The sequence below is a fragment of the Oratosquilla oratoria genome, chromosome 24 (assembly GCF_046742065.1).
Source record: "Oratosquilla oratoria isolate Oo_2021 chromosome 24, ASM4674206v1, whole genome shotgun sequence".
NCBI lineage: Eukaryota > Metazoa > Arthropoda > Malacostraca > Stomatopoda > Squillidae > Oratosquilla > Oratosquilla oratoria.
This window is the reverse complement of record NC_134800.1, coordinates 17,156,580-17,169,079: the sequence shown is the minus strand read 5'-3', so window position 1 is coordinate 17,169,079 and position 12,500 is coordinate 17,156,580. Positions and strand designations below refer to the sequence as shown.

At 38.9% G+C, this 12,500-nt stretch overlaps 1 protein-coding gene across 4 annotated transcripts in view; it reads right to left on the bottom strand.

Moving 5' to 3' along the window:
• Nucleotides 1-12,500, bottom strand: part of LOC143038484 (putative glutamate receptor) — a 63,326-nt gene that overhangs the window by 1,863 nt on the left and 48,963 nt on the right. For 3 of the 4 annotated variants that reach the window (XM_076207717.1, XM_076207718.1, XM_076207720.1), the window contains exons 7-8: nt 9,279-9,535; nt 1-179 (exon numbers count right to left, since the gene is read on the bottom strand). The exon at nt 1-179 is cut by the window's left edge and continues 1,863 nt beyond it. In XM_076207717.1, the coding sequence (XP_076063832.1) occupies nt 1-179; nt 9,279-9,535 (436 nt within the window). The remainder of the gene's footprint in view (nt 180-9,278; nt 9,536-12,500) is intronic. The other variant, XM_076207721.1, reaches the window with a different exon arrangement.

Here is a 12,500-nt window from a genome sequence, read left to right as displayed (position 1 = left end):
CGAGAAGAAGGAAGAGGATGGCGAGAGTGAGTCCACAGGCGATGAGAAGAAAGGCCGTGAAGATGGACTCGAGTCCCATTGGGCGGGTCGTGGAAGACGTCTCGCACGGTTGCAGGGAGTGACTGTACCGTCTCCGCCGGCTCTGGTCGACGATCCCCGAAGATCGTAGGTCCAGGAGACTGTGGAGAGAAGGGAGGGAGGGTAATTAAGGGACTAAAGTCAGGGTTTGTTGACCGATAGACCGTGGGGGAGGTGACGGGGTTCAATGACTTACCCTATTCTTTTTTTTTTTTTTTTTTTTTTACAGAACTAGAAAATAAATAACACAGACGGATTCCCTTTGAGTGCCTAGTCAAAACACTGATGATTTAATTATAAGTTCACTCTCTATCTGAGTGAAATCGGTACATGTTAGCCTGAAGATGAATATATGAAGTGGGTTACAACAGGAAAAGGGTTGAAGTGCATTATCAAAACATCTTCAAGAGAGATTTATGTAAACTGCCGTGCATATAAAACTTTCCACTATTGTGGGTAATTTACACATCTAAACGAGTAAAAAAAAGAAAAAAAAGAAAAAAAAACACATCAGGTAAGGATAGCAAAATGACACAAAGAACTACGGATATTAGCTATAGGCGCAAACTGTTGTAGAAGATCTTTCTCAGCGTGGGGCTATTTTGCTGACTTCATATGCATTCTGTTCATTCATTCACCATTGCAACGAACTTGTAGAGTTTGGTTCTGGCTCACGGGTGATCTTAAAGAAAAGATTATAGATCCGGACCTGTAGTAGATTGTCCGAGGAAGGGTCAATAAGAGGTGTGTTAGAGAAGTATCAGGAGGGAAGAAAAAATAAAGGAGGAAGAAGAAGATTTAATATTTAGAAATACTAATGAAAGACAAAGTTTATATATATATATATATATATATATATATATATATATATATATATATATGTATATGTATACACATGTATGTATGTATGTATGTATGCATGTATTTATGAATGTATTCATCTCTTCAACCAAATCAATTTCAATTTTAATTCCATGCCATCACAGTCTAAACTGACAAGGAGCTCGACGGAAGCATATACTCGCACAGAAACTGATATTACTCAAGCTATGGACTCGAACCAAGCTGAGACGTAACAAATTAACAGTGACTTAAACCATTGCACCATCAAGAGAGATATAAAATGAGCACAGATTCTTATATTTTCATGTTCCAGTTACATACATATACACGAGTTTTATGTTAACCCCCCCGCCATGATAGTGCAGTTGGTAGTATATACGCAGGGGAAAGTATTATATACACACTGAATAGTCCCCAGTACATAGATATTCATCTTTTAAACCACATTTATTTTCATTTCAATTCCTTGCCGTCATAGTCGAGACTGACAAGGTGCTCGACGGAAGCATATGCAGAAACTGATACTTAGTCAAGCTGTGGATTCGAACCAAGCTGAGACGTAATAAATGAACAGTGGCTTAGACCATTGCATCATCAAAAAGTTGTGCCCAACTCATATCCCTCTTGATGGTGCAATGATTTAAGTCAATGTTCATTTGTTACGTCTCAACTTGGTTCGATTCCATAGCTTCATTACGTATCAGTTTCTGCATATGCTTCCATCGAGCTTCTTGTCAGTCTCGACCGTGATGGCATGGAATTAAAATGAAAATTAGTGTGGTTTGAAATATGAAAATCTATGTACTAGGGACCATTTAGTGCATGTATGATATATATATATATAAATATATATATATATATATATATATATATATATATATATATATATATACATATATATATATATATGCTAATAAGAACACGGGTACGTGTGTTCACTTATGCAAAGTAGACCACTTGGAAAAAAAAGAAACTAACGAAGCAGAGCGCTTTCGTATATTACATCTTCAGCGCAACAAGTACATAGTGATAGGAATGCATAGAAAATATATACATAATTTTTTAACTAAGTTGAATACCCTTGTTGATTCTATTAAATTTACTTTAGAAATTGAGAAAAATTGTACCTTACCTTTCTTAGATTGCACTATCCTACGTCATGACAATAGCCTTAAATTAAAAGTATATCGTAAACCAACCAATGTAAGTTCATATATTCATTATTATTATTCTCATCCAAATAATATTAAACATACAGTATTTGCCTCAATGTATTTAAGAGCTTTTCGTATTTGTAGTCCTGAATTTATTGATGAAGAAATCAGAAATGTTTTTAACATTGGGCTAGAATTAAAATACCCTAAGCAATTCCTTGATATTACTTACAATTTTGCAAGGAAATCATTTTTAACTCCTCAGCCTAAATCACCTTTCAATTATCATAATGTTTTAATTTTACCATTTCAAGAAAATTTGTTAAGTATCACAGAGTTATTAAAAAGATTTAACGTAAAGGTAGTTTTTAAACATGATAGTACAGTAAAACATAAACTCATCAACAATAGTATTGAAATTAAAAAAGGATGCATTTATAAAATTCCTTGCAAAATGTGTAATCAGTTTTACATAGGTCAAACTGCCAAACCCTTAAACATTAGAATTGAACAACACAAGAAAAATGTTAGGGATGGCAATCATTCTAGTGGTATATTCAAGCATATTGAATTAAATAATCATCCAGTTGATTGGGGGTAATGCCCAGGCAATCTATTATACCAACAACATAATAGCAAGAAATTTAATAGAGTGCAGTTTGATTCATACCACCAGTAATCAAAATACCAACCTACATAAAGGCTTGTACAAACTTGATAATTTCATTTGTCAAGAAATTAGTAAGATTATATCAGGTAAAATGTAACCCAACGAATTGACCTAATGTCGCCCTATATCATTAGTAGAAACAGTGACCCTGGCGACTGTGACCTGATGTCGCCCCACCATCATAAGATAATTGACAATGACCTTCCGCTCTCCAGGGGGTAATTGGTCGCTACGCTTATTCAAACTGTCCTTGTTCCTTTGTATCATGTATATATTTTCTATGCATTCCTATCACTATGTACTTGTTGCACTGAAGATGTAATATACGAAAGCGCTCTGCTTTGTTAGTTTCTTTTTTTCCAAGTGGTCTACTTTGCATATATATATATATATATATATATATATATATATATATATATATATATATATATATATATATGTGTGTGTGTGTGTGAATGTGTGCATATATATTACACACACACACACACGCAGCGGTCCGAGTCCGAATTCCGCCCAAGGCTGAAATAATTTCAGTATCGCTGCGCAGCGAGTCGTTACTCCAACTCTCGTGGGCGGGGAGTTGGGTGAGTGCCTGTGTGTGCGTGTAAGGTTACAGTGGTACCCATAGATCGATCATATATACGAGCTCTCTTACGGGAAGGTAATAACTGTCGATCACGAGTCCAACACGTGATCCAAGACCACGGTGAATCACACACACACACACACACACACACACACACACACACACACACACACACACACACACACACACACACACACACACACACACACACACACACACACGGGAAGCGCGCGCGCGCGCGCGCTTCCCGTGTAATACAACTAGGTAAATACACACGCACGCACACACACACACACACACACACACACACACACACACACACACACACACACACACACACACACACACACACACACACACACACACACACACACACACACACACACACACACACACACACACACACACATACACACACATACACACGCGCGCACACACAAAGCTGCTAAGACAATTGAAACAATAGGTGGGATACAAGGAAAACTATTGGAATGGATGAAATATTTCTTGAACGAAAGAAAAATGAGGGTGGTACTTAATGATAAGAACTCAAATTGGGTAGATATGAGAAGCGGAGTCCCCCAAGGCTGTGTATTGGCTCCGATAATGTTTGCTGTTTATATAAACGGCGTGGAATGTTATATGAACTTTTTTGTAGGAGATGCGAAACTATTCAGGAGAGTAAATACAGAAGAAAATTGCAAATCTTTTCAAGAAGACCTGAACAAAGTCTGGAAATGGTGTATAAAGAACGAAGTGAATTTCAACATTAAGAAATGTAGTATAATGGAATTTGGAAAAATCAAAAATATAATATCGGCTCAATATAAAATTGGTACAAAAGAAGTTATAAAAGTAAACTTAGAAAGGAACCTATGAGTAATCATCTCAAACGACAAGATACCAGATAAACATATTAACAAAGTAGTTGGAGAAACTTATAACTTAATAAGATCAATGAAAGTGGCCTTTGACTACATGGATGAGGAAATGGTAAAGAAGATACTAGTTACACTGGTAAGACCAAAATTGGAATACGCAGCGCCTATATGGAGACCTAAAAAAAAATAAAAAATAAAAAAAAAATAAAGAAACTAGAAAGAATATATGCCCCACGGGCATATATCCTAAAAACAAAAGTGAAGGCATAAGGGGTGCTGGAGGGCCTCGGACCAGCACCCTAAGGTTTGGGTCTTTTAATGTGCGTGGATGTGGTACAGATGAGAGTAAAAGGGAAGAGATAGGTAGTATGTTTGTGAGAAGAAAGATGGATGTGTTGGCTTTGAGTGAAACTAAGTTGAAAGGGAAGGGTGAGTGTAAGTTTGGGAGTGTAAGTGGGAGGTTATCAGGAGTGAAGAGAGGGCGAGGGAGGGAAGGGGTGGCTATCCTAGTAAGTGAGGAGATAGGTAAACAGGTAGTGGAGTGGAAGGAGGTTTCCTCAAGGATAATGTGGATGAAGGTGAAACTGGGAAAGGAGATGTGGGTCTTTGTAAGTGCATATGGGCCTGGCAGTGAGAAGAGCGTGGAAGAAAGGGAGGCCTTTTGGATAGATTTAAATGAGTGCATAGAGGGTTTAGGAAGAAATGTCAATGTAATAGTACTGGGAGACCTTAATGCTAGGGTGGGAAATGGTCTAATCGATGGAGTGGTTGGGAAGTGTGGAGTTCCAGGAAAGAATCGTAGTGGAGAGTTGATGGTGGAAATGTGTCTAGAAAGAGAGTTGATGATAGCAAATACAGTGTTTCGGAAGAAAGTCAAGCATAAGTACACATGGGAGAGGGTGGTGGAGGGAAGGGTGGTAGATAGAGCGCTAATGGATTATGTAGTGGTAAATAGGATTATGATAGGAAGAGTTAAGGATGTACATGTGCTAAGGGGAGAGGGTGGGGGAATATCAGATCATTTTTTGGTGGAAGGTAAGCTGAGAGTGGAGGATAGATGGAGAAAGAGGAAAGGGACAAAAGGTAGGGAGGTTCTTAGATTGAACTCCTTGAATGAAAAGGAAAAGGAGAAGGAGTACGAAAAGAAGCTGAAGGAGGAGTGGGAGGGAGTAAAGGATGGAGCAGAGATGGGTGTGGAGGAGGAATGGGGATGGTTCAAGGAGGGAGTCTTAAAGTGTGCAAGGATGGTGTGTGGAACAAGAAGGACAGGGGGAAATAGAAGAAAGGGTAGTGAATGGTGGGATGAGGAAACAAAGAAGGTTGTAGAAGAGAAGAAGCGAGCATTCACAGATTGGTTACAAAAGAGGACGGGGGAATCATATGAGACGTACAAAGAAAAGAAAAGAGAAGTAAAGCAAAAGGTAAAGGAGGCAAAGAGGAGAGCAGATGTGAAATGGGGTATGAGTATGACAGAAAATTTTGAAAGTAATAAAAAGATGTTTTGGAAAGAAATTAAAAGAGGAAGAGGAGGCAAATCAAGTAGGGAAGAAAAGGTAAAAGGTGCAGATGGAGAGATGATAATGGAAGAGAAAGCAATAAGGGGAAGATGGGCAGAATATTTTATGGGGTTGCTAAATGTGAAGGAGGATAGGGAAGGAAAGATAGTTGCAGTGGGAAATGCGAAGAAAATGAGAGTAATGAGTGAGGAGAATGGAGGAGAAATAAGGAAGGATGAGGTGAAGGCAGTTGTTAAGATGATGAAAGCAGGTAAGGCACCTGGTCTGGATGGATGCCATGCAGAATGTCTGAAAAAGGGAGGCTCAGTGATGGTGGACTGGTTGGTGAAGTTATTTAATGTTTGCTGGAGAGAGGGTAGAGTACCGGAGGACTGGAGAAGTGCCTGTATAGTTCCTCTTTACAAGGGAAAAGGGGACAAATGTCAATGTAGTAGTTTCAGAGGGATTAGCCTGTTAAGTGTAGTAGGGAAGGCTTATGGGAGGATCTTGATTGAGAGGATTAGGAGAGGAACAGAAGGAGTAATTGGTGAGGAACAGTGTGGATTTAGGACAGGTAGAGGTTGTGTAGATCAGATCTTTGTGGTAAGACAGATGTGTGAGAAAGCCATAGGAAAGGGGAAGGATGTTTTTTGGGCTTTTATGGATCTGGAAAAGGCTTATGATAGGGTAGACAGAAAGGCACTGTGGGAGGTTATGCAGATATACGGGATAGGAGGAAAGCTTCTGGGAGCTGTCAAGAGTTTTTATGAGAGGAGTAGAGCTTGTGTCAGGATTGGAAATGGAGAGAGTGAGTGGTTTGAGGTAAAGGTGGGACTTCGTCAAGGATGCGTTATGTCGCCCTGGCTGTTCAACTTATACATGGATGGGGTGGTGCGAGAGGTGAATGCTAGGGTAGTTGGTCAGGGATTAGAGATGGTTAAAGAAAATGGAGAAAAGTGGGAGGTGAGCCAGCTGTTGTTTGCGGACGACACTGCGCTTGTGGCAGGGTCGGAGGAGGGATTGAGGAAGCTGGTGGCAGAGTTTGGGAGAGTATGTGATAGAAGAAAGCTAAAGATAAATGTGGGTAAAAGTAGGGTGATGAGATGTACAAGGGGTGAAAGTGGCAGTAGACTGGAAGTGAACATTAAGGGAGAGCGACTGGAGGAAGTGGATAGTTTTAGATACTTGGGTGCAAGTGTAGCAGGAAAAGGTGGAGTGAAGGTGGAGGTAGAATGTAGATTGAGAGAAGCGAGTAAATGCCTTGGTGGATTAAAGAGTGTAATGAGGAATAGACATTTAGGAATGGATGCGAAGAGGAGACTGTATGAAGGAGTGATTGTGCCAACAGCACTGTATGGGGCAGAAACGTGGAACATAAGAGAAGAAGAGAGAAGGAGTTTGAATGTGTTTGAGGTGAGGTGTCTGAGAAGTATGGTGGGGGTTACTAGACTGGATAGAGTGAGAAATGAGGAGGAGAGGAGGAGAGCAGGGGTAAAAAAGGAGCTGGGAGACAGGGTTGATGAAAGAATATTAGGATGGTTTGGACACATGGAAAGAATGAGTGAAGAAAGACTAGTAAAAGAGGTATGGAAGGCAGATGTGGAGGGAGTGAAGATGAGGGGACGTCCTAGGATGAGGTGGATGGATGGGGTGAAGGGGGCTTTGGGGAAGAGGGGAATGTCTGTTGAGGAAGGAAGGGAGAGGACGGAAGACAGAGGTGAGTGGAGAATGGTTGTATATGGATGATGTGTGATTGCATGAGGAGGAATGGGCGGGGGGTGGGGTAGTATGTGTGAGTAAATTTTGACGCAGCCCGAAGGGATTTCTCCCCGTCCTCTCCTTATATGCAAGGGGGGACGGAGAGGGGGGTCGCCGATTAAATGAAGCGGCCTTGCTGTGGATGTGCTGTGTCTTGCGACACTGCTTCTGACCCAGGGCGGTGGGCAAGGTGCAGGGATGACCCGTCATCCAGGAGGTGCTCAGATGAGAGGGAGGGTGGGAGGGGTGTGGAGTGTATTTAGGGATGTAATGGGTGAGAGTGTTTTTATGCCTTTTTCTTTTTGGCTACCTCCCTTGAAAGGGGGAAGAAGCTTTGGTATATGTATGTAGAAAGAATTCAAAGAGCAATAGCAAAGATGGCACCAACAATTTCCAATTTGACATATGAACAAAAAATTGGACAAACTAAACTTATCAACTCTGGAACAAAGAAGAGAAAGAGGTGATTTGATAACCATGTACAAAATTATGAAAGGGATGGAAATCCTCGATAAGTATGATGTACTTAAATGGGACAGAAGAAATAAAAGAGGACACGAGAAGAAACTTAAGAAAGACAGTTACAGAAGAGATCTGAGGAATAAAAAAAGAAAAAAAAAACAGCTTTCCACAGAATTATAGATGCATGGAACAAACTGAATCAGGAAACAGTGATTGCTAAAAGTATACATGATTTTAAGAAAGAACTGGATGCGGAAAGATACAACTGCGGGTCACTACTAGCATAGCTCTCCTCCCGCATAATACAACTAGGTAAATACACACACACACACACACACACACACACACACACACACACACACACACACACACACACACACACACACACACACACACACAGTAACACGCACACACACACACACACACACACACACACACACACACACACACACACACACACACACACACACACACACACACACACACACACACACACACACACACACGACTCGGTGGCGCAGTTGGTAGAGCGCTGAATTGCCACAATAGTGGCCCGCAGTTCTCGGTTCGAATCCTGCCCAGGGCCGAAATTATTTCGGTACCGCTGTGCTTCGGGTCGTTACTCTGACTCTCGTGGGCGGGAAGTTGGGTGTGTGTGTGTGTGTGTAAGGTCATAGCATTACCCATAGATCGGACCTACGAGCTCTGAGCTCTCTTCCAGGAGGGATATAGCTGTCGATCACGAGTCCAACACGTGATCCAAAGACCAAGTGAATACACACACACACACACACACACACACACACACACACACACACACACACACACACACACACACACACACACACACACACACAGTAACACGCACACACACACACACACACACACACACACACACACACACACACACACACACACACACACACACACACACACACACACACACACACACACACACACACACACACACACACACACAGTAACACGCACACACACACACACACACACACACACACACACACACACACACACACACACACACAGTAACACGCACTCTCTCTCTCTCTCTCTCTCTCTCTCTCTCTCTCTCTCTCTCTCTCTCTCTCTCTCTCTCTCTCTCTCTCTCTCTCTCTCTCTCACACACACACACACACACACACACACACACACACACACACACACACACACACACACACACACACACACACACACACACAGCCCCTTGCATGCATGTGTATGTTTTTCGATGCGTTTGTGAATTTTGTTTAGGGCAGTGCGGCGAAATGAATTGAGGTGCATTGAATGGATATAAAGTGCTACCCAATAGTGGCCAGAATCGTTTCAACGTACACATCACTGAAGATTTTGGTCAAGGTTGAGTTCTTGGTAAGCGCTATTCCTGCTCCGTAGTTGAAGAGTTTGATTGGTAGCTGGTACAGTTGACAGTTGGATTTGTAGACGGCATCGTAGTAAGCCTCTTCCATAACGAACACAAAGTTTTCCCGAAGGACTTTAGCAATGGCCATTTCGGTCGTAGGGACCAGGTTGTCGGGATCTTGGGATACTATTTCTTGCCACACTCTTCTCAGCACTGTGTCCTTTGATAGCTGGGATGTAATAAAAACGTTAAAAGAAAAATCACTGCAGAGCGTTAGTCTAAAATTCCCTCCAATTTTACTTTGTTTAACGCAAACTTGTATGGAATTCTATCATATATTTACACCATGATATCTTAGATTTGTCAATTAAATTTTTTCTACGATTACTGGATTAGTGACAAGCACGAGAATATTAGATACCAGGTATGTATATATATATGTGTATATACATATATATATATATATATATATATATATATATATATATATATATATATGTATATATATAAGAACCACAGAATCATAGCTTCATTAACATTTACTACAGAAATATCTTCACTAGTAATTACAAAAAAGATGAAAAAGTCATTAGGGATATCATTCATAAGAATTGCCTTCCTACTAATGAGAACAACAAAATCAGAGTTCTCATCTACTACAAAAATCCAAAAACTTCCTCTCTGATCATGACAAACAATTTGTCTAGGCGATCAGATTTCACATCTCGAACTAATGCAGTGTATCAATACAGCTGTTCTACAGGAGATTGTAAGCTCCTCTCTCACACTTACATTGGTTTTACTAGATGTAAAGTCAGCCGTCGCCGATCTTTTCATCTACAAGAGGGAACAATCAAAAACATCATAGGAATTTCCATAACGCTGCACTCAGAAGGGATGATTTGATCAATAACACCAAAATTATTGGATCGAGTAATGACCCTAGGAGACTACAATTACTCGAAGCCTTTCACATTAAAGACAAAGCTCCAATCATTAACATCCAGAGCAATCTAATCTCTTCTATCCCATTATATAGAAATAAATATCCCCCACTCCCCCCTCCCTCTACCCCTTCTCTCTCTCTCCCTTTACCTCCACCTCCTTCCTCACCCTCGGTGACCACACCCGCCTGACCCTCCCCCACCCCCCAACCCCTTACCCCTTGACCTCTGAGATCCCTATTGTCTGCCCCCCCCTTTTGTTTGACCTGATCTTAGGTATATATACATCGGTCATCTTCGACATTGTCACTCTCCCTTCTTTCTCTCTTCCCTTTAAATGTAAGTCTTCGTATTTATTTTCACAAAATTGTCATCTTTATTATTTTTGTCACCATTACTGTTACCATGTAATTTTTGTTATTGCTATTATATCTTGATATTGTCTTGTACCTTTACTGTTACCATGCATTTTTTGTTATTTCAGTTATATCTTGATAATGTCTTTTTCAAGACGAAACGTCGATTTTAAATAGAACAAATGGAAGAATATAGAGACCTAGTTTCAATCCACCCGGTTAATGGAAAATCTCTAATCAGGAAAATCGAGAATACGAAGAAAAAACTGAACTACAACAACGCTGTCGTTTTTAACTCCACGTATATGTATATATCTATCTATATATATATATATATATATATATATATATATATATATATGTATATATATGTATATATATGTATGTACACACACACACACACACACACACACACACACACACACACACACACATATATATATATGTATATATATATACTTGTATATATATATATACATATATATAGTATATATATACTTATATATATATATACTATATATATACATATATATATATATATGTATATATATATATATATATATATATATATATATATATATATATATATATATATATATGCAAAGTAGACCACTTGGAAAAAGGAAACTAACGAAGCAGAGCGCTTTTGTATATTACATCTTCAGTGCAACAAGTACAAAGTAATAGAAATGCATAGATAATATATACATGAAACAAAGGAACAAGGACAGTTTGAATAAGGGTAGCGGCCAATTACCCTCTGGAGGGCGGAAGGAATAGAAATTACTCATTCCCAAAAATTAGGCATGAGTATGGGAAACCCTTTATCCCCAGTTTTAAGTAATTTATACATAGAATTTTTCGAAACCAAGATATTACACAAAATCTTCCCCCGTAACATCCCTTGGCTTAGGTATATTGATGACACTTTATGTCTTTGGTCAGAAGATAAAAATATCCACGATTTTTTTTAACTAAATTGAATACCCTTGTTGATTCTATTAAATTTACTTTAGGAATTGAGAAAATTGTACCTTACCTTTCTTAGATTGCACTATCCTACGTCATGACAATAGCCTTAAATTTAAAGTATATCGTAAACCAACCAATGTAAGTTTATATATCCATTATTATTATTCTCATCCAAATAATATCAAAAGTACAGTCTTTGCTTCTATGTTTTTAAGAGCTTTTCGTATTTGTAGTCCTGAATTTATTGATGAAGAAATCAGAAATGTTTTTAACATTGGGCTAGAATTAATATACCCTAAGCAATTCCTTGATATTGCTTACAATTTTGCAAGGAAATAATTTTTAACTCTTCAACCCAAATCACCTTTCAATTATTATAATGTTTTAATTTTACAATTTCAAGAAAATTTGTTAAGTATCACAGAGTTATTAAAAAGATTTAACGTAAAGGTAGTTTTTAAACATGATAGTACAGTAAAACATAAACTCATCAACAATAGTATTGAAATTAAAAAAGGATGCATTTATAAAATTCCTTGCAAAATGTGTAATCAGTTTTACATAGGTCAAACTGCCAAACCCTTAAACATTAGAATTGAACAACATAAGAAAAATGTTAGGGATGGCAATAATTCTAGTGGTATATTCAAGCATATTGAATTAAATGATCATCCAGTTGATTAAGATAATGCCCAGGCAATCTATTATACCAACAACATAATAGCAAGAAATCTAATAGAGTGTAGTTTGATTCATACCACCAGTAATCAAAATACCAACCTACATAAAGGCTTATACAAACTTGATAATTCTATTTGTCAAGAAATTAGTAAGATGATATCAGGTAAATTGTAACCCATCGACACTATGTGACCCTGGCGACTGTGACCTGATGTCGCCCCACCATCATAAATTAATGGAC